The sequence below is a fragment of the Malaclemys terrapin genome, chromosome 11, assembly GCF_027887155.1.
Source record: "Malaclemys terrapin pileata isolate rMalTer1 chromosome 11, rMalTer1.hap1, whole genome shotgun sequence".
In the NCBI taxonomy this organism is placed as follows: domain Eukaryota; kingdom Metazoa; phylum Chordata; order Testudines; family Emydidae; genus Malaclemys; species Malaclemys terrapin.
The window spans coordinates 69,989,277-70,012,295 of NC_071515.1; the positions used below are offsets into that span (position 1 = coordinate 69,989,277).

General features: G+C 48.0%; 1 protein-coding gene across 6 annotated transcripts in view; it reads left to right on the forward strand.

Moving 5' to 3' along the window:
* SEMA5B (semaphorin 5B) overlaps positions 1-23,019 on the forward strand; it is a 335,078-nt gene that overhangs the window by 287,069 nt on the left and 24,990 nt on the right. For all 6 annotated transcript variants that reach the window (XM_054043657.1, XM_054043659.1, XM_054043655.1 and 3 more), the window contains 8 exons: positions 3,786-3,967; positions 6,614-6,757; positions 9,573-9,720; positions 11,168-11,393; positions 12,154-12,372; positions 14,612-14,782; positions 15,627-15,776; positions 16,559-16,603. In XM_054043657.1, the coding sequence (XP_053899632.1) occupies positions 3,786-3,967; positions 6,614-6,757; positions 9,573-9,720; positions 11,168-11,393; positions 12,154-12,372; positions 14,612-14,782; positions 15,627-15,776; positions 16,559-16,603 (1,285 nt within the window). The remainder of the gene's footprint in view (positions 1-3,785; positions 3,968-6,613; positions 6,758-9,572; positions 9,721-11,167; positions 11,394-12,153; positions 12,373-14,611; positions 14,783-15,626; positions 15,777-16,558; positions 16,604-23,019) is intronic.

Here is a 23,019-nt window from a genome sequence, read left to right on the forward strand (position 1 = left end):
GTGGGGGCCTTGCGGGGCAGGGGAGGTGGAGGAGAGGATGGACGTGACGAGCAATGGGGGACCTCCTGGGGAGGGTGGAATGGAGGAGAAGAAGAGGGACTCCCCAGAAAGCAGGGGGCGGGGCTTGGGGAAGGGGCGGAGCAGGGTCAGGAAGAGGCTGGGTACAAGTGAGGCCACTACGGCCCTGGTGTCTCGCGGCGGCAGCTGCATCAGGGGAGTCTAGGCCTATTTTACTTGCCAACTATGGTGGTGCTACCATCCCCACCTGTAATATTTGAGTATACATTAAAATTATCTGCTCTGCATAAAAACAGGTCAGTCTGGATTTTTAGCTTGGATTCTGAGCACCGCTGCTTTTGGGCCTGTTTCTGCATTCCTTGAACTCAGTGAGAAATTTTAAGTTGTGCGAGCAGTGGAGGATTGGACCCTTCTGCATATGTGGGTCTATTTATGATTAACAAGGAGTCTCTTATTTGATCGTGTAATAATTTCAAAGGTGTATTTGATTACAGAGGTTTTAAAATGTATCTCGTTTATATGATGGCTGCAAAGGAGCCACCACGGAGACCAGTTCTGGAAAAGATCAATGCATGGTTTTTTATCCAAATTCCCGAGCTTGCTCTTTTCAAAATGTCACTACAAACTTAAGGATGGAATAATAATCCATATGTAATTTCTTAAAAAAAAACTTCCCACACTTGCAACGTGACATGTTTATAAATCTCAACATTTCAGCCATTTTGTTTATTTATTTAAATGTTGGGTTGTTTCCCAGTACCAATTACGAGCCAATAATTATTTATCAGCTTTTTATGTTTAAAAACGGAAGCAACGGGCCATATCATACCATTGATTTCTAAGCAGAACTCCTCATGGAAATCAGCAAAGGCTTCTGGCTTAAAAATGAACAGCATGATCCACTATTTGGATTTTTACTTTTGAAAAGCAAGAAAAGAAAAAATGATAATCCAGAATCAAATGTTCGAAAGTAGCTCTCTTAATTTTCTAATTTTGTAACACCCACGCTGTATTAATTTTACGTCTGTATTTAAAATCACAAAATCAACCAAAAATAAATAATGTCCTCCTTTGGGACATCTTGCCTGGTAACCTTCAACCCAGAATGAATTTTTGCTGCTGAATGACAATGTGTTGAAAACAAAGGTTTGCAACAGATGCTTGAAACCCCTTAGCCACAATATGACGAGCACAGTAACAGATCTAAATTACTTCCATGTCATTGCTGCGGGTTGCTGAGGCTGTTAGATGGACTGAGGGGGATGATGACAGCTCTCAAAAGTGCCTAGTTAAAGCTTAACATAAGGCCAGACGGGGGAGGAGGAGTGAGAGAGTTCTACTCCCGATTCTACAATTGACTCAGTGTGTGGCCTCAGACATGTCACTTAACCTTTTTGTGCCTCAGTTTCCTCATCTGTAACGCTGAGGAAAAGATGTGAACGTCACCGGGGTAGTGACGGCTAGTTCAGAATGATCGTAGAGTTCTTTGAAGCTGTAGAAGGATAAACATTAAGCATGACAATGTTGGTTTTGTTTGCGGCTGTATCTGGCTCAGTACTTGGACCCGAGATGTTAGCCAGGGCCCCAGTCTATTCCGTTCTTATCATTCTTGGAATGAGACACAAAGACCAATTTCCATCTTGTCTTTATTGGCAGTTTCACTATAGCTGCAGGATTTTGTGCAGGACCGTATTCCTTGCATACCTCATGAAAAAGGGCAGGAACCAGGGGCAACTGGAGGTGCAGTTGCTGGGTGGCAGAGGAGGCATGAGGCACTTCCTTCCATGTGCCCCTGAACTCCTGCCTGAGTGGCACTGCTGTTGCCTCCGTCCCTCTCTGCTGCTCCGGAAGCAGGGAGCAGCCAGAGGAGAGAGGTGCAGAGGTTGTCAGTTTCCGAGAGCCGACCCTGTGGCTGGGTGTTGTGGGAATGGGGCCAGGGGTTGGGATTGGGTCTGGAAGTACAAATGTCACAGGAGATGCCTGACACATGGCGAGTCTGTTTCCTTTCACTTTGACCATATTGCAGAAGCACAGTTCTGGAACAGCTCCAGTGACATGTCCCACCACAGAGCCCTTCAGGTTTGGCTGTCTCTGTGGAAGCTGTAAGGGAGTTGTAGGCTCAAGACAACACACAAATTGCACATCCTCAGGAAGTGGCGTTGGGAACCCAATGGATCTCACTGGCACCTCAAGGGCCTCTACACTTCCTCCCATGGCTGGCTAGGGTGCCACACTGCCTCCCCTATAGGCAACCGTGCTCAGCAAACTCATTTCTCTTCCGCAAGGCCCTTGGCTTCACTTTGCACTAGAATTCTGTGACCTTACGCCTGTGCATCACATAGGAGCGTCTGTGAGATGGGCAACTTCCTGTAGCAAAAGAAAGAGAGCGAGAGGGGTGGGGGGGATAGGAATGGTTGTAGAATTAATTTCAATAGGAAGATTGTTTGATTAAATAATTGTGCCTGGATTTTTTTTTTGTTTGTTTTGTTTTTTTTTTAAGTATAAATCATGACCAACATGCAAGGTTATTTTTCTTTTGTAGGATAATTTAGCGATCCTGAAAGCATGAGACTAACAGCAAGCCAGGCATCGCATGAGCAGATACGGACACCCCACCTCTCACACATCTCAATCCCAGCCTGAAACTTCCCCTTATTCCATTTTTTTGCACTTGCATGATTACCCTGATTTTTTTTTATTATTATTTATTATTTATTTGTGTTGTAATGCCTGGAATCCCCGAGTCACAGAGCAGGAGGCCAGAGTGCTAGGTGCTGTACAAACACAGAATGAAAAGACAGCACTTACCCCAAGCTGAATATATTTGAGTTTTCTGGAGACGAGTGACACAGCCTACAAGATAAGGCATTGGACTGGCCACAGGAGACCTGTGCTCTATTCCTTGCTTTCCCATTAACCTGCTGTGTGACCTCGAGCAAGTCATTTCACTTACCTCTGTGTGTCTGTTTCATCTCCCCTCCTCTGCCTATGTTATCTAAATAGATTGTAAGCTGCTTGGGACAGGGGCTGTCTCCTGCAGTGGGGCTCTGAGCTCAGCTGGATGCTACAGTAATATAAATAGTAAATAATAAATTTGACGGCAGTAGTCTCAAACATTGCAGCAGTACTTTAGTAAACGGTGGAGTTTTGGACTGTGAACACAGGAAGACAGTGGTTAGGCTGCTAGTGGGCAGTGCCTACTGCCTATCATGCTGCGCAATATTGTCTCATTGCTCACTTGTACTCCCCGTCTGTCCATATCCACCTGTTGTCTTCTCCTTAGATGGTAAGCTCCTTGGGGCAGGGACTGTGTCTTTGTTCTGTGCTTGCACAAGACCTAGCACAGTGGGCTCCTGGTCCATGACTCGGCCTCCCAGGTGCTAGGGTAAGACAAATAAATAACGATAACAAAATGTGGTGGTGTTTTAAAGGCTGAGGCGGTGTGAGATGATATCTGAAGGTGTGGCAGTTTTGTGAGAGAGGCAGACAATGCTCTTCTGGGATGCGGTAGTAGCCTGAGGGAGCTTTGCTGCTTGTATACGCATGTTAGGTATGCAGGGTGGAATTCTGAGGGTAAATATTGGCTCAGCATAGTCTGAAAATAACCCCAGCTTTTGAATCCCGCTCACAGGCACAGACAGCTCCTGTCTAAGCTGCATCTTAATCCTCTCAGCAGCTTTGTTTGCCATGTCTATTGTGGTGCTGTCTCCAGTAATGTAAACTCTCTGTAGTCACTTCTTTTTTTTCTTTTCTTTTTTTTAAATTAGGTGAAAAACCTGACGACAAATGGGAGATTGGGGCCCTGGTCCCCGTGGCAACCATGTGAGCATTCGGATGGGGACAGCACAGGCTCTTGTATGTGCAGGTCACGGTCCTGTGACAGCCCTCGCCCTCGCTGCGGGGGTCGCAGCTGCGAAGGGGCCAGGATCGAGATTGCAAATTGCTCAAGGTACCGCTGCATGGCTGGGAAGGGAACAGGGTGGGTCCTAAATGTCTGGTCTCCTCACCTATGTTTCCACTGGTATCGTCTTGTCTCTGGGCCACATTTGGCCCACGGGGTAAGTGGGCGCAACTCCAGTTAAAGTCAATAGGAGCTGCAGGGACTCGGCTCCTCTGAAAAACAGGCTGAATGTGTGTCAAGTGAGGCCCCCAAAAACTGAGAGGCCCCCAAGTGAGCGGATGTATTGGAAAATGTTGGACTTGGCCTCTCTGGGGCTCACTTTCCCCCTGCTGTACAGTGGGAATAGTGAGACGACAGTGCGGTGGCAGGAGGCTTATTTAGGTAACGACTGAACAGTGCTGTGAAGATTAAAATGTGCTAAGCACACTAGTGTTGTGTTTCTGGCCTTGGAAGTGTGGCCAAATGGAAGGGGCTGAGAGACAGTCTATTGCACGGGAGAGTTCAGGTGCCTCCTTTGTGTGCCGGGGTCCCTGAGTTAGTGAACCATCAGCATCACGCCACGTAGGGGATTGGTGCCGGCTGGCGGCATGAGACAAGGGCAGACCTAGGAAAGCGTCCCTATTCAGGACAGGACTTGCTTATGTCTCGTTGCAATCAATGGGACTTAATCGTAGATTTAAAGTGAAGCTTGTGCTTAAGTGCTACCCGAATAGAGCTCGGTTTAGGCCTATGTTTGAGTGCTTTCCTGAATCGGGATCCTATATAGCTTTAATCTACCTCAGTCCCTCTTTAAACACTCCTCAGACTGAGTAGGCCTCACCTCCTCATGCTGCCTACCCAGCAGAGCCAGCCATTCCTGCCACTGCTCTGCTGTCTCGTATTGAGGTGACCCTTTCTGTCCGTGACTGATGTCAGGCCCACCAGAGGGACAAGCATTTCAGGATCGCTCACGTTATAGGCTCTGGTCCAGCGGGAACAGTGGTGGGAACAGCCTGTAAGAAGTGGCTGAAATACGTATTCCATCATAAAACATAGGAAGGCAGCAGGGTTTGAAAAATAGGGACATCTGGTCATCCTACATCCACGTAAGCCCTAGAATTTCCTTTAATTGACTTCATATGCCATTGGGATGTTTCCTCAGAGAGAAAGCAGGATGTTTAAAGATGAGTTTTATTAGAAAGCAGGAGTTGGAAATCTGAAAATGGAAACTTTTTGTTGCCATTGAGACTCCTCTCCACTTGGAATACAAATCACCTGATGGCAGGAAGTGTTATTTTTATGAGGAGTATTTTTTGTATATATTTTCTTTTCCTGCTACAAAAATCCTCCTTGTAGTGTTTTTCCCTTTTAAGATTTTGCGTAAAACCTCTCCTACTGGATTGAGGACTGGCAGGTGAGAGGTGGGTTAAAACATGGAAGAGTAAGATTTTCATGTAAAAGGATCTTTCATTCCTTCACCTATATGGGGAGGAGGGGATATCCAGCACTGTTCTGAAGACAGGCTGCTCAGAGAAGGTAAGAGCTGATAACGAACACAAAAAACGTTCAGGGCAACTTGGGTTTTAACTTTCATTCTGTACCATGATTGGTGCCAGGCTAAAACGCACTTGTTGCCAGCAGTGTTATTAGTTCAGTAAAGGTTTTAAAAAGTAACATCTGTTTTCCAGCTCAGCTTTCGAGCATGGCTGTAACAGGAGAGCACCTGAGTCGTTTCTTGAGTAGACATCAGAAAGTGGCATTTTTTACAAAATGAGATTGCTGGACTAGAAACAGTAACACATTGATATGAGGTCTTCAGGGAGAGAGATAGGCAACTATCTGGTGGCTCAGTCTGAGATGAGAATCTGTGGCACATGAAAGACCGTAATCTAATTCTTCTGTCCCCTGGTCCTATTGAGATTTATGATCTAGTAGTGTTACCAACCCCTATCATCCATCAGGCCCCCAAAATTGTGATTGGGGTTAAAAATCATGAGATTTTTTTAAAATTAATAAATGTTGGGGTTTTTTATTGGCCAAATATCACAGGATTCGTGATAAAATCCTGAGTTAGCAACGCAAGTTATAGCAAATCTGTAGTGTCAGCGTGCCCTCGATGGAGAGGGGTAGTTTTCCCAACTCCTGGGCATTGGCAGAGTTGGTTTTGTGGACCCACCACACCTGAATCCCATTTAGTGGGGGGACCAGTTCATGCAATGGGGGTTGGGTTTTAACATGCAAATGTTGGGGTCTGCTGTTGTGTGAGCATATTGACTAGAGAAGGAAGGTAAAGAGATATTGGAGGGGATTGGTCAATGAGACTTGTAGAGGAATGGGATTGAAGGGAAAGGGAAATCATCAACAGTAACATCACAGAAAACTCAGAATCCTCAGGTGGGACTTTCAAATTGTTCAGCATTGGCTTAACTCTGCTTTGTTTGAAGTCAATGGGAGCTTTGCCATCAACTTCAGTGGGAATGGAGTTAGGCCAAGGTTGAATGCTTCTGAAAATCTCAGTCCTAACTTCGGGCCTATCGCTTGGGTCTGGCTGAAGGGAAGTGAGCCTTTTTAGAACTAATGTATCCCAGTGATTTAGTGGAGCTGCCCCTTAGGAACTTTACAGCCTAAGCCTTTGAGTATAGCATGAAACTGGAAGAATTGTAATTAACCCAAATAGCCTGTTTTCTCATCTGCCCCCTCCCTTTTCTCTGTCAGAAATGGAGCTTGGACACCCTGGTCCGCCTGGGCCCAATGCAGCACCTCCTGTGGGATTGGCTTTCAGGTCCGTCAGAGATCATGCAGCAACCCTGCTCCGCGGTATGGGGGCAGGGTCTGTGTGGGACAGAGCAGAGAAGAGCGGTAAGAGGCATTCACAGCCCAAACACTAGAGGGTGTTTCATCCAGGGCAGTGCATTCACTTTCAAGGTTATAAATATGTAGCAGCGGGAAGGATGGGTCTGAAGTTAACGTAGATGAAACACTAAGAGCTAGTGTTAATGCAGTGTTAGGGCTGATCAGTCAAGCACATAGAAGTGAGGGAATTCCAGAATTAAGATGCATTAGCTCACCCACATTGACCATCCTCTATATTGTAACAAAGCTGAGAAAATCTAAGGGCTTGTCTACACTAGTGGGGTGGGTCGACATAAGTTACGCTACTCCAGCTACATAAATAACGTAGCTTAGGTTGACTTAACGCGGTGTCTTCACTGCGTTGTGTCGACGGGAGATGCTCTCCTGCCGGCTTACTTTACTCTTCTCAGGGAGCTGGAGTACCAGAGTTGGCCGGAGAGCGCTCTGCCATCGATTTCACTAGACCCGCTAATCGCAGCAGCGTTGATCTCCCTGGTAGTGAAGACAAGCCCTAAGACTTCAGTTACCACCGTGCTGCATGCCATGGTTTCTCAGAACTTCACCGTAGTAGCAGGGATAGAACTGACATCTTCTTGCCCCAAACACAGATGATCCTATCTCTTGTGCTAAAAGAGAATCTTTATTAGCAGTATAACGCCTAGGATACTCAGTTGAGCAGTTTTGATTCCACCCAGTAGAGGGCAGTGGTGTACATACACTCTAGTCAGCGTACACATCAGTTGCACCTTAATTACAACTCCAATTCACTCCTAGGTCAGTGTTAATGGTAATTATGTGCGAAAAAGAAAGGACCCAGTTTGACTTTCAGATCTTAGGTTGAGTTTGCAGGGTTGGGCATGAGAAAAAACAGTTTTTACTTGAAAACTGAGGAAATCTGATCTGGAATCAGTGAAAGACAATAAATTTGGAATGCACAATACGTTTTCCACAGAATCACTTCTCAGAGTCCAGCCACTCTTTAAGCAAATGCTTTAAAGTATCCCCATGTGGTTTCTAGCTTTGACATTTCATTAAAGGCCATTTCTACTTGGCTGCAGATTTTTGCTGGTCTCTTGAGTAGTGACTTAAGACAGGTTTCTCTGTGTTTTTCACTATGCAAAGGGGAATTCATTTCACTTTCTTGACTCTGGACATCTTCATGTTTGGCTTGATTTGTGGCCATTCAAAAGGAACTTTAAAGACTGCATGTCAGTTGTGCTCTAAGTTTAAAGACTGGAGTGATTAAAATTCGGATGGAGTTTGATTCAAAAGTTGAACAAAAATGATGTTCCCTTTTTAAAAGGAAACATGAAACAACATTAATCTGCTTTTAGGTACAGCCCAACTTCAAACACTAGTTACCTGTGTTCCAAACATCAATAAAGGTGGGATTTTCAAAAGAGCAGTTTGTCATAGGGTTGCCAGGTGTCTGGTTTTCGACCAGAACCCCGGGTCGTAAAGGGGCCCTGGCGACTCTGGTCAGCACTGCTGACCGGGCCACTAAAAGTCCGGTTGGCAGCGTAGCGGAACTAAGACAGGCTCCCTGCTTGCCCTGGTTCCGCACAGCTCTCCGAAGCGGACGGCATGTCCAGCTCCTAGGTGCAGGGGCGGCCATGAGGGGTCCATGCGCTGCCCCCACTCTGAGCACCGGCTCCACAGCTCCCCATTGGTCGGGAACTGTGGCCAATGGGAGCTGCAGGGGCAACGCCTGTAGGTGCGGGCAGTGTGCAGAGCGCCCTGGCCCCTCTGCCTAGGAGTCGGACATGCCGGCCGCTTCCAGGAACTGCGTGGAACCAGGGCAGGTAGGGAGCCTGCCTTAACCCTGTTGTGCCGCCGATGGGGAGCCGCCTGAGGCAAGCGCTGCCCAGCTGCAGCCTGCACCCTGAACCCCCCTCCCTGAACCCCCCTCCTGCAGCCCAACCCCCTGCCCAAGGTCAGAACCCCTCCTGTACCCTAACTCCCTCCCAGAGCCTGCACCCTCACCCACTCCTGCACCCCAACCCCCTGCTCCAGTTCTGAGCCCCCTTCTGCACTCCATACCCCTCATTCCTGGCCCCACCCCAGAGTCCACACCCCCAGCCAGCACCTTCATCCCCACCCACACCCCAACCTCCTGCTCCAGCCTTGAGCCTGCTCCCACACCCTGAACCCCTCATTTCTGGCCCCAGCCAGAGCCCTCTCCCCCCTCCTACACCCCAAACCCCTGCCCCAGCCCGGTGGAAGTGAGTGAGAGTGGGGGAGAGCGAGAAACAGAGGGAGGGGGGATGGAGTGAGTGGGGGTGTGGCCTCAGAGAAGGGGCGGGGCAGGAGCGGGGCAAGGGTATTTGGTTTTGTGCGATTCGAAAGTTTATCAAGGGCTCAGCACCTGTAACTGGGGACAGATTGAAGCGCTCCCCTCCCATGTAGGCACCTAAAATAAGAACCAGATTTCCAGAATGCTCAGCACCCAGCGTCTGCCATTGTGACACATGTGGGCTTTTTTGAAAATCTATCAGATTGATTTTGCTATCCAAAGGAGAGCTGAACTCTTTTGAAAATGTGCCCCTGACTGTGGGTGCTGAGCTTGTTAGCAAATCTCCCCCTAAATGGTTAACCACCTTGGGTGAAGTGCCAAGTGTGAAATTCACTCCTGTGTGGCATGCCAGCAAAGCCCACACTTCCCTTGAGTTTGACTTCGGTGGCACATGAATTTCACCCAAAACGTATTTAATGGCTGTGATCCTGCTTTGGGGGTGGGGTTAAAGCCCATATCCCTCTGTCCTTCGGATGCCTCTAGTAAGTGACAGGGATTCTCTGATGTGCTTTGCCCACACTCTTTCAGATTCTGCAACGAGAACAGTCCATGCCCATTACCAATATTTTGGTCTTCGTGGGGCCCCTGGAATAAATGTAGTGCGAATTGTGGTGGAGGGATACATTCCAGGCAGAGGTCCTGCGAGAATGGCAACACCTGCCCGGGCTGCACTGTGGTATGTATTATTTACTGGCATTGTATTCAGCCTACAAGGGAGCTCGTGTTTATTTTTTCATTTTTTGTGCTAGTAAAAAATTGCCAGGAGCAACTTCTGCTAGGCGAGATGGGGAGAATGGTAGGTCAGTGGATTCATTCTATATTGGGAGGTAGCCAAAGCTCATGGAACTTGATGCCGGGGTGGAGGGAGGGAGGGGTATCTTTACACTGACATCAGTTGGCTTTCGATCAGGCCTTTTGCCCTCGCTTGTCTGGGAAACTGAGAGCGTTCCAGCAGTTTTTTTCCTTTACATCTCACTCCCGTGGAGGAGCCTCCTGCAGTTAGCGGGAGCCCTGCACATACCACAGAAATGGGCCTCACGCGCATTTGACAATAGAAGGTGTATTTAATCAGCCTGCCGGTGATACACTGGTTAACATTTCCATTGTATTTCTCCGCAGTTTGTCAGCTGATGGGTGCACACTATTTTGAATTAGTTTGTTTTAGAAAGGTTTTTCTTTATGAAGGATTTTCCTATGTGTAAGCAGATTTGATCAGGGACCTCTGATTTTGTTCACAAGCCATTTGGCATCTACTCTAGAGTCCTATAAAGTCCTGAAGCAGGAATATTCTTGTCCCCCTGCCAGAAGGAATTCCTTTATTCGTTTTAAAAAACAGGAACTCAGTGTTGTTCATTGGAATTCATCCTGTAACATGGTGGTGATGGGGTTGTCAGAATCCAGGACCACCATGCTATCCGCCCATACAGAACCTCTACAAATGTCAGTAGGAACTCAGACCTAGACTGAGGACCTATATGGCCCATCGCCCTCACCGTGTATGTCAGAAACCCAAATCAAAAGAGAGGTTTTCTAAAAGCCTCTTCAGAAGTAAACAGTGCCACGACTGGAATATAAAGTGCTGGAGAATGGGCTAATGCTTTTACTTCAATGATGGGCCATGCACTTCTGTAGATTTAACTTTCAGGATTGTCCCACTGCTGTTCACAGCCAGAGATTTACTATTGGTATAATTTATTTCATTTATTACTTGCATTGTGGCCCTGCCCAAAATGTGTTAGGCACTGTTTAAATGTGTGCAAAGACCTGTTCCCTGCTCCGAAGAGCTTGCAATCGGCAAAGAAACAAAAACAAAGAAAGGAGACATAGGCCACAAGTCAGTGGATGAAATTCATCCCATGCCGAGGACCTGTATGAAGCCTCTGCACCAGTTAACTCCCAGTTAATCCCTCTGGATCATGCTGTCCTTCTGCATGGGGGTGAATTGTCTCTGGAGCACTCAGGGTGATGCAGGTGCCTGCCTTCTTAGAGCCATGTGTTTTCGTGCTGGTTTCTTGAGTGTAAAGGAATTCCTGCCTCTTAGCTGTGCTGCAGACGTGTTATAGTCATTAAGCTCATCCCTAAGCAAGTTGGGAGTAACGAGAAGTGATTTTCCTGGTTGGTAGGAATACAAGACCTGCAATCCAGAGGGCTGCCCAGAGGTGCGCAGAAACACGCCCTGGACCCCCTGGATGCCCGTGAACCTCACCCAGAACGGAGCCCGCCAAGAGCAGCGCTTCCGCTACACCTGCCGCGCCCAGCTGGCTGATCCTCACGAGCTGCAGTTTGGGAGGAAGAAGACGGAGAGTCGGTTCTGCCCCAATGACGGCTCGGCGGTTTGTGATACCGACTGTACGTCCCGCCGGCTCGCCCAGAGCCCGAGGCCAAGCTCTGCTTTGCATCCTTTGTGGTGGTGAAAGGGGGGCGCAGTCAGGAATAAACGCTGACCTGTGCTCTGACACCATCACATACTGCAGGGATGGCAAGAGTCTCTAGACCCAACTGTCACTGGCCCTAGCATGGGAGCACCAGGCAGGGAGGCTGCAAGGAGCATTTGTTCTCCTGCACTCAAGGGGACACAGTCTTACTACACTCCCATAAGCACAGGGATTGACTGCTTCCTCCTAGTGCCCGCAGGGGGCTGAGATGCTGCAGGTGGGGGCGTAGCCTCACCCGTTCTCTCTAGCGGGGAGGGACATCCTGAGGTGTGGCATGTACGCTCCCACTGCGTGTTCTGGAGGCCCAAGGGGAAAGCACAAATCCTCCTGGTGCTGCCTGTGGGGCAGAGAACTTCTGTGCTGCCTGTAGCACAAGTCAGTGCTTTTCAGGCCCAGTCTGGCCCTCGTCAGTTTGTTGCCCCTGTGATATTGCGGGTTTGGTTTTTCACTTAATTGGGTTTGCACAGGGAAACCAGATTGCTCCCTTGCATTTCCCTTTCGGTTTCACTCTGGAGCAGTCAAGCCACGCTGTTGGCACTGGGTTTCCAGCACCGCTGGGGGATGCAGTTTCCATAGAATTCCTCCCCAGAGCCTGAATATAGAATGAGTTTGTTTCCAAGCCAAAGCCCTGCCCCAAAATTAACACTTTTGTGTCTTATTTGTGCTTCTTGAAGCTCTAGTTGACGATCTTCTAAAGACTGGTAAGACCTCTGCACGGATTATCAATGGGGGCTGGTCCTTTTGGGGGGCCTGGTCATCGTGTTCCAGGGACTGTGAATTGGGCTTTCGGATCCGGAAGAGAACATGCACAAACCCAGAGCCGAAAAATGGTGGCCTGCCCTGCGTGGGGTCAGCAATGGAATACCAAGACTGTAACCCACATCCCTGCCCAGGTAAAAATAATTTCTTTCCGCCACAAAATTATGTGCTCTTCTCATGAAGACTCAATAATTCTAAATGTCTGTTTTTAACTTGTATCACTTTTTTGAAGGTATTTAAATAAGCTTTGGGCAGCCTGTGATACGTGCACACTTCAGTGCTATGCCTTATGCCCTCTGTCGTCCCTAGAGAGCGACGTACCAACATGCTCTAGAGAGCAGCACTGTAGCTTAATTTCCTTTTTTCTAGCCACTAGAGGGTGACTAACACACACTTGTGCAGGCATAGTGCTCCATCCAACAGAGGGCAGTGTGGTGCCCTTACCCCGGTGAGAGGACAACAAATGTGGGTTACTACTGCATAGAGATGATTGTTGTGGCAATTTTTGTGTGTGAACACTTCCCGCCTCTCCTGCTTATGTACTGTATTCACCATGGGCATTTCCTCCTGACATCAATTAGCATTTCCTGCACGGCCAGCAGGGAGTATTCGTGCCAGGTTACCTGGTTTTCGAGTTTGTCCTTGTGTTTTTGTTGCACTTCTGGTCCAGAATAGTACTCAAAGGTGAAGGCCCTACTTGAATTGCGGGATGATTGTCAAAAAATTGTTACTGACTTGCGGACAAGCCACGGAGAATGGTATCAAAGTAGTAATGGATCTTATGGTTTGTGGTAATAAGGTCCATTATTCTTTCTGTGATTTTCCGCTGTCGGCACCCCAGGGCTGAGAGCAGCAACCCTGGGCTAAGAGCAGGGGCTTCCACTGTCGGCCGCCGGTTCGGACGGGGCTCCCACTGTCAACATTGCAGGGGAAGCCTAATATTGTGGGATCCACAATTTCCGCAGTGTTGCGAATTAAGTAGGGCCTTACTCGTAGTCCATGGACTCTCCCCACTCCACTCCTCTTCACCCCGTAGAAACAATTTCAGCCGTCACTTCACCACTGAACAGTAACAATACTTAGCCACTTCCTGTGAAACACTTTATGCCCTGGGGTGAAATCACTATAACTGCTAAGTATCATTATGAGCAGTATCATTTATTATATTTCTTATATTTTAAAATATCAAAGGCGAAGCTAAATGGTGTTGCCATTTTGGTTGGATGTATTCCTGGAGGTTTCATCCTACAACAATAATCTTTAATTAAAGATTAATCTTTTATTCCTGGAGACTCCAGGACAGTCCTGGAGGCTTGGCAACCCCAAAGATAAAGCTGCCATTTTTAGACAGGAGAGATGTGAACATAATGGTCTGAGCACAATGAGAGGGACAAAATTTGAGCCACGTGACCCGTAAAAATTAAAAATTTGAACTCTGCAAAGATGGCTTTTACTCCTATTTTGGAACATCCCAGTGGCTTTTCACTAACGGTTGTGCCCTTTTGTGCACCCTGCACAGCTTTTCTTTTTTCCTTTTTGCAGTGATTTATTGCACACTGTTTTGAGTGCATGGTTCTTATATCGGTTTATCTCTGCCTCCCGCCTTCTTTCTCTGTGTGTATAAATATACCGGTATATGTTGCACTGAATCACATTTAAAGGAAAGGAACATGGATATGAGAAAAAGGGGGAGAGTGTCTAGTAACCAGAATATGGGTTTGTGAGCCCGGACTTATGGGTTCCATTCTCAGCTTTGCCATTGACTGGCTGCGTGACCTCAGGTCAAGTAACTTCTCTGTGCTTCAGTTCTCCAGTCTGTAAAAGGGGTTGATCTACACCTCTCACAAGGGTGTGCTGAGACTCACTGTTAGTAAAGCACTTTGAAATCTACGCAAACTCAAAGACTAATTATTGCATTAAAAATGTTTGGGTTGTAGCAGCTATTTGTTTCCAAGAAATCTAGGTAGTTCAGCCTCCCCGTAGGTGAAGTGGGCCTTGTCAGGAAATAGGTAAATAATAGATTATGAACGTGGCTATATTATACATGTGTAAGAACAAAGAAACATGAAAAAGAATTGTTTCCTTTAGAGCAGTCTAAGATACAGGGTTCCCTCTGGCTGAATAACAGATATGTTTGATTCAGCATCTATGGAGTATATATAACATGTTTAACCTCGTTGTTGGTTTAAGTTGTCCTTTGTCGGGCATGGACGTTGCACCAGGAAATCTCTATTCCTAGTGGCACAGAAAGAGCTCGTTAGGTTGGGCTGGGCTGCCTAGGAGGTCGAGACTCAATTGGTCCCCCCGAGGTTCATCAGAGAAAGAGAAATAAAAGCCAGTGTGTCTCTCTCTTTTATTTCTTCTGATCCTCAGTAAAAGGTTCATGGTCCTGCTGGACCCCTTGGTCTCAGTGTTCAGCAACTTGCGGGGGAGGACACTACCAGCGTACCCGCACCTGTACCAACCCAGCACCGTCCAGCGGAGAGGATATCTGCATTGGCCTGCACACCGAGGAGGCGCTCTGCAACACACACGCCTGCAAAGGTAGCAGATTATTTAGGAATAGACACCCTATTCTTAAAATTAAATGCATCACCTTCCTCTTAACTTGTTCACTAGAGCATGGCCTGGTATTCTAGAGCCAGCCAGCCAAAATCTTGTTGTTAGCTGATCCATTTAAAATAATTGAAAAAGCAGATCAGTTTTGAGGAGAGACATTTGCAAGAGAAGTCTCCGAAGTCGCAGCCTGTGCAGGTGACAAGGGATTTTCCTTCCCTGTGTTGTGCTACACAGAATGGGTGAGGAGCTCACATCACAACTTGACGGGTAGTTGGGAAAAGGGTGCAGAGGTGGTTTGAAGCCACTTTTATGCTCCCCTGACCCTGGGTTGGCTGCATGCTGGGCTGGTGGCTAGTAGGACATTAGAGCAGCCCTCAGGCTGCAGTAAGTTATGCTGACTGCCAGCAGCCCCCCACGAGTGCATTATGGCAGCTAGAACAAAACTCCAGCCAGCTTCTGTGCCACTACAGGAAGAGGGCTGATCTAGGAGCCTTTATGCCCACTCTGAGCCCCAGGAGGGTCCCCCTAGTCTGGGTTTTCCTTCTGGGGCTGGCTAAGTCAGCCGTCAGGCTGCTTTGCACTCACTGGAGTAGTGCGACGCTTAGGTTGCACAGTGGTAATGTTGATTATATTGAGGGAATTAAATCCAGCCCCCTGAAGGCTCCCTGTTGTGAGCCGTACTAGAGATGGGCCTGCACTGGAATCAGGATTCAGACGCCCCCAAACACTGGGGAAGTTGGGATCATACGGGTGTCGTGCTTCCCCCTGCCCTCCACCGTGGCAGCCTTGTGTGTGCGTTATTCCTGATTTCAGACTGGTTGGGTTTAAGGTGGGTGGTCGGACTGGTCAGAGTGGAGCCTGTGCAACGAAGACGGGATCCAGTATCGCAGCCGTTACTGCGAGATGCACAATCCAGAGTCATCCCAGTGCGTCGGAAACAGCACGCAGTACCAAGACTGCCTGTACAACGAGATTCCCGGTAGGTGCAGCATTGCCCCCCAGGGCAAGGAAAGCAGGTTTCTCTTAGGAGGAATGACTGTCAGTCAACATAGGCTGCAATGTCTAGAGCTGCCTAAGGCGTTTGGATGCCACTAGAAATCATGGCAATGGCGTATCACACGCCTGCAGACCTCTTCGAAAAACCCCTCCGTAACATACAGCACCTTGTGCATGAAATGGATGTGGCAGCTCAGCTCTCCCATAAGGCAATGCTGTTTATAGTTACAGTAAATTAAGCTGCTTAATTTGAATTGGAGTCATTAAACCCTGCAGGGTGCAGTTCATGAGGCGTTAATTAAATGAACCCTAGCGTTTGTGTGAATGTTGGCGACTGGAATTTTGTTCATTCAGACACCTCAGGGGAAACATCCCACAGGGGCAAGGCGTCTGGGCTTGTAGGGCTGATGTGGGGAGGGGAGAGGGCATTGATGGCTCTTCGGGTGTAGTTTTGCTGACAGGTTGAGGTTCATGAACACCTGGAACCTGAGACTTTGTGTCAGTTGAATTTGAGTCCCCTGTGCAAATATTTAGCAATTTTAGACTGAAGAACCCCTTCTAAGTGTTCTTTTCTGTGCTGCACCTTTGTGCCGTTGGGGTTTATACAGAGTCTTTGTAAAATTTTGCTCCATGTTGTCAGCCAATCTCTCCACTTAGGACCGCAGCTTGCTGTGGAATGCACAATCAACTTCTGCAAGGAGCAAAGGGGGTATTTGCAACTGATGGCAAAATGACAACTTTCCCCAATGCTTTCTCTTTGTTTAGTGATCCTGCCGGCCTCAAGCATTGATGAGAGCACGAACTGTGGAGGTAGAGTACAACTAACTATATATCTTATTTGTATCTTAATGTGGCTTTTCCTTTCTGGGCAGCATCAACCAAACCATTAATCTACCCAATTCGCATCCTGCTGGTATCCTTAATTCCCATGGAGTCTCGTTGTCTGAGTCAGATTGAAAGAATGTATTGCTCCGTCCAGCTGTCAGTTCCAAGACTCTTACTTATTTCTGAATTTGGGGTGGGTCCTCAGGGTCGTTAATTAGCAGGGAGCACATGCCTGTCTTGTTGTGCCCACTTTGTAAATGGTCCAAAAGAAATGAAGAGAGATTCCTCTGACACTCCAGCCGTCTGGAGGGAGGTATCCTTCAGACACCTATGAACATTTCAATGAGTAGAACATCCCAGACTGTACTTTTGCAGTATAATGAGGTTTGAGAGACAAGGTGGGTTAGATCAGAGTGGACAGTCATCCTCCCAAGCATTCCCTTCCATTCATGTTCTTGTTTATCTACCAAGCAACTGCGTCTTCATTATGTGTAGAACTTGGAAGATCCAATCAATAACTTCACCTCTCCACGGTCCTATAAGTTCTAGATTGATACGGTCTTCTGAAGACTTTCAAGATTTCTGTGACTTCCCCTTACTGCTCCCTACAATGCCGCTGGGGACACGGATTATTGATTTTTCTGTACGTTTTAAAACGGTACCAGAGAAGCTTCACACAGGGGTTCTGGTAGATTTCCACTGGTGGTGAACACAAAGCTCTTGTGAAATACAAATCACCAGCAAGTCCTCATGATGAAGCACAACTTCTGGTCCATGCAGAGCACCTCTCCCTTCCAAGGGATAACAAAAAATACAAATAAAACATCAGTATTTTGATATGTAGCTTCTTGGTGTGTGGCTGCAGGGCAGTCAGTGGAATTATGACTTCAGTACCAATTATATAAAGAGTGTATTTCTGCATCACTTATTTCTGCCCAAATAATGTAGGGTATCTGCTCCTATTCTGGGGCTCCTGATTATCCTTGCACTTCAGAATTATGCATTGCTATTGACAATTTGAACTGTCTTTTTTCCATTGCTATTTTATTTGCAGTTACAATTTATATTTGATACTGTCAAATATTATTTATTACTTAGCATCTTACAATATCTGGCAAGGAAGCTAATCAATATAAGCTCCTTGTGCTGCATCTTGAAGAGAAAACCAACATTTAAAAAGTGATGAACCGGGAAGGCACCTTTGGGAACTGATGTGCTGCCTATGAAAAAAACCCCAAATCTCTTGCCCCCAAGGTGCTATGAAAACACACACAAAATCTGATGGCTCTTTCAAGGGCTGGAGCTGTTTGTAAAAGAGCTTCAGGTTTCAGAAAGGATTTCCTACTGTACTGAATGTATGAATGAATGAATGAAAATCACAGAAAATCCTCGTGGAACCATCACCAGATTTGTTACAATATGGGCAAACTGGACAAGAGAAAGTCGTGTGAACTCATCTAATTCTTTCTACGTTTTTGCGATTGTAATGTTGATATGAGATGCGAGGGTGGTTAAAGTAGAAGTGGATTTTTAGGAGGGAACTGCCCTGATGGAAAAGTCTTAAAAATTTAATAGGAAATTATAGTCTTTCTATAGACTTTTGGACCGTCCTATAAAATATAATAGAAAATTATATGCCTGCTATGGAATTTTATACAATGTTTAAAAAGTAATCATAGATTCTTCTACGAGTGCTTGCTCGTGTCGATTCCATTTTTGGTGTGTGCGCGCCCGCATGCACAGTCAATGGAGATTTTTGCCTTACCAGTATCCGTAGGGTCAGCTGTGGCGCCCAAGAAGGGGAAGGGGACCCTGGGCAAAGGGTCTAATTCATGCCCCGTGCCAGCCCTGGAGCTACAGGGGAATACCGCTATGGTTGGACCCCCCTACCAGCCAGGGATGTGACTCCGACTCCTGGGAGCAGTAGGGGATCCTGGCCCCTATGGGGACCTTTGTCGCCCGAGATGGCCCAGGCAGCCAAATAGCTGGTGGGCCTGCCGGCACCACAGATTTCGCACCGGACATGGCTAAGGCCCTGCAATCTAAGGGCAAGCAAGGCCATGGGACCTCCCAAAGGGCAGGGGAGTGCCATCGGTCCCCGGATCTCAGGCGTTTGTCTCCATCCCCACGGCTTAGGACCCCGGTCCCACAACCTTGGTCACCGGCTAGACGGCCCAGGTCCTGGCACCGCGCTCTCGTTCCACGAGGCATGAATGCCGGAATTGAGGCACCACGTTTCCAGTACCGGCCAGTCTTCCACCTAAGATCGCCTTGGTTCTTGCGCCTATCACTTAGGCGGTCTCCTATGCATCGGTCCCCGCCAGTGCGGAATTGCTCACCATCGCGGCACCAATCTTTGTTGTCCCGGTACCACTCGAGGGACAGGTGGCAACCCCTGCCCGCTAGACACTGGTCTCTGACAAAGGTTAGTTGGCAGATGCAGGCCTCCACAGCACCACTATGATCACTGGAAGGGGGCTGGTCCGAGTCGGAGCTAGGGTTCAGCCCATCGCCAAAGGGGTCCAAATCTCTGTCGGCCTGCGAGACCAGCACGGCAGGGTGGTAGCAGGGCCAGCGGCCTGCCCAGTGGCCATGTTGGAACCCTTGGGGAGTACCGATGATGCCAGTTCCATGCTTCCACCACTCCTCCCTGGCTGCCTCGGAAAACCCCCCGGCACCGCCAGCACTGGATTCGGAACAGGGTGTGGAGTCCATCGTGGGGACAGCACAACAGGGGCCACCACCCAAGGAGCCATCCCCAGAAAGGGAAAGGGAACCTGCCCCTTCCCCTGCGATGCCCTCGTCATCTTCGTCGCCAGACGAAAGGGTGGCGGGGCCCTCCCAGACTGGCAGTCCCCCTGGCGACTTTAAGGAGCACCAGGCTCTCTTTAAAAGGGTGGTTAACAACTTAAGCCTCGAAATCAAGGAGTTGTCGGAGCAGTCAGATGACCTGTTCAACATCATGTTGTCTCCTACCCCAGCCCGCATCAAGCTGCCTGTCCATCCCTGGGTTCTAAACACGGTGGCAGACCCCATCTTTGATTCCACCCGTGTCCAGAAGGGCAGAAGAGAAGTATTATGTCCCCACAGAGGTGTTTGAATATCTCCACACCCACCCACCATCGGGGTCGCTAGTTGTGTCCGCAGTTAACAAGAGGGACAGGCATGGATAGGTGAGTGGCTCACCGAAAAATAAAGATGCCAAACAACTGGACCTCTTTGGCAGAAGGATTTATTCTACAGCCAGTCTACCGTTTTGGGTGTCCAGCCACCAAGCTCATCTTGGATTACCTCCTGCATCTTAAGCTGCGGGGTTTGTCCCTTTCATCTGTTAAGGTCCACTTGGCCGCTATTTTGGCCTTCCATCCTCTGCTCAAGGGCAGTTCAGTTTTCGCCCAGGACATGATGGTCAGGTTCCTCAAGGGCCTAGAGTGCCTCCACTCTCATGTCAGGAACCCTGTGCCTCTGTGGGACCAGAATCTTGTGCTGTCGCAGCTCACAGGGCCCCCCTTGGAGCCTCTGGCTTCCTGCTGTCCCCTTCTCCTTTCCTGGAAGGTTTAATTCCTGGTTGCAGTAACATCTACCCGCTGGGTCTCTGAGATTAGGGCGCTCACTTCTGAGCTGCCCGACAGTGTTTTACAAGGATGAGCTGCGGCTGCACGCTGCTTTCCTGCTCAAGGTGGTCTCACAGTTCCATAGGAGTCAGGACATATTCTTACCTATCTTCTTCCCTAAACCTCTTAAGTTGGAGGAGAGGCGCAGGTTGCATTCTCTGGATGTCAGAAGAGCGTTAGCCTTCTATATTAAGGGGACCAAGTCTTTTCGCAAGTTGACGCAGTTGTTTGTCACGGTGGCCAACAGGAGGAAAGGTCGTCCATTGTCGGCTCAGAGAATCTTGTCCTGGATCATTGCCTGTATCCGCTGCTGCTACGACCAGGCCCAGGTGCCTCATCCGGCGATTGTAATAGCCCATTCAACCTGGGCACAAGCCTCTTTGGCAGCTTCCCTAGCCCAACTGCCAATCCAGCATATCTGCCAGGCTGCCACCTGGATGTCTGTCCACACACGTACATCGCATTACGTGCTTACCCAGCAGGCCTGAGACGACGCTGGCTTTGGTAGAGCAGTATTGCAAGCTGCACGACTGTGAACTCCGAGCCCACCTCCATGGATACTCCTTGTGAGTCGACATGAGCAAGCACTCGAAGAAGAAAAAATGGTTACCTACCTTTCATAACTGTTGTTCTTCGAGATGTGTTGCTCATGTCCATTCTATGACCCGCCCTCCTACTCCTTTGTTGGAGTTGCAGGCAAGAAGGAACTGAGAGGGTGTAGGGCTGGTGGCGCCTAATATACCAATCCATGAGCGCCTAATATACCGATCCCACTCCAGGGGGCACCACAGCTGGCCGTACATTTACCGATAAGGCAAAAATCTCTGACAACTGTGCACGTGGGCATATGCACACTTAGAATGGAATGGATGTGAGCAACACATCTCGAAGAACAACAGTTACAAAAGGTAGGTAACCATTTTTTATGGGTCTACTCAATTCTGTACATTCCTTCATGTAATTATTATAGAACCCTATTAAGTCTCTATAGAACCCTATCAAACTCCCAGTTAAACTCTATTTCTATAGGGTTTTTTTTTTTTTTAAATAAAGATTAGCGCAAAACAGTAAAATTAGTGGGTGAAATTCTCTATTTGAAAAGCATGTCCATCAAAAAGTAAAATGTCACCAACCTCTGACAGGCAGAAATAGGCACATCTGTATCTTGAGCAGACCAAGAATAAGCATCATTTTAGCATTCTCTGCCTGGCAGTCACTTATGCCACACACAGTAAAGTTAAGACCACAGCCTCTCCAGATGAATACTTTGGCTTTCCTGGGCTATTTGTCAAACCCATGCGGGTTCTCTTTTGGGTTATTTGGAACATGCAATACACTCACAGATGGCCCATCCAATACATACGTCAAATCTGGTGACAGCAAGCATGATTAATATAATCATTACGGGAATCCCATGAAGGAGGCAAGGTAGATAGCTTGGATAAGAACAGTGGGAAAATGGAGAAAGACATCGCATGAGGGAAAGAACCTCATGGAATGGTGTTCATTCGAACCTTCTTAGGCAGCAGTGTCCGAAGACTAAGGCTGATCTTTTCAAGGTCTGGAGGGTCCCGGTTTCCAGTCCTTTACATTCGAAGACCGCCTGCCACCTCCAGTCCAGGAGTGACTTAAGTCGCCGTAGATGTAAAATTTCAAGAGAACCCCGCCATTCTCTACGGAAAAAAGGGCAATTTGCTGCAAACCATAAGGCTCGGCTAATTCATATTTATTTTTCAAACAAAAGTGTTCTCCCACAGGGTGTTTTTCAGCCCAAGTCACGCTGTGGGGCAGGGCAGCAGATCCTCTTGGTCACCACCATATAAGTGGCATCTGGCAGGCACTGCGGGAAGGTTAAGGATCTATTCTTGCTGCCCCAGTAACTAGATCTGATTAGGAGGATCAGTGGTGAACCACGTCTTTTCCCCCTAAAGGGTTCAGATTAGTGAGAGAATCAGCAAACCTCAAGAGGAGAGGTGCAACCTCCTTATCCAGCTGGAGCGCCGGCCGCTTGGGCGGAATCAACCCCCCCTCCTCAACGAAGCTGCTTCTTCATGCCTCGAGCCCGATCCCCCCAAGTAGAACACTTGAAGAGAGTCAGTCATAGAGTCATAGTTACTCCCATAGATTCTGGTAGCTAGTTTCTGAACATAAGTGGCTGCACTCAGCGGTGAGCATGTTGATGTTCAGTAGTGCAGTGGTTCCTCTCAACTTTTGTGGCCCATGTCGTCCTTCCTGGAAAGATTGTGTAGCAGACCAGTGTCAGTAGAAATGTACATTTGGGCTAACGCTGCTGATTCTCCTCAAATCGCTCCACTCTTTCGACTGGAAAGCAGCAGCCTCAGATTGAAGATGGACACTAAACAGATCACATCTGGGTGCTGCGCAAGACTCTTCCAGTCCCCGCTCCTACATCTGCTAGTGCTGGTTGTGCCATAGACTCCAGTCAGGGCTGTTCCTCTTGTGTAAGGTGGAGGGCTGTTGGCCGTTTGGTTATACCCTGACCATGTAAAGGTTCTCTGGGGTGAAGCTGGAATGAAGAACATGAAGGATGACTCTCTCCTAGCGTTTATTTGACTTCCTCCATTTACCTCTCCCAGCACCTGTAGTTTCTCCTGCCTGTAGATATGCATCTTCTTCCAGGAGATAACATGCTGTGTTGGAAGTGTTTGAAACCTGAGGTTAAGAGCTCTGCTCTTCGACATCTTTGTACTATAGCTGCCTCGCAAGGGCCAGCCTGGAATTCTGTCTGGGCAGCTCATGGAGAAGTTTGATCAAAGAATATTTCAG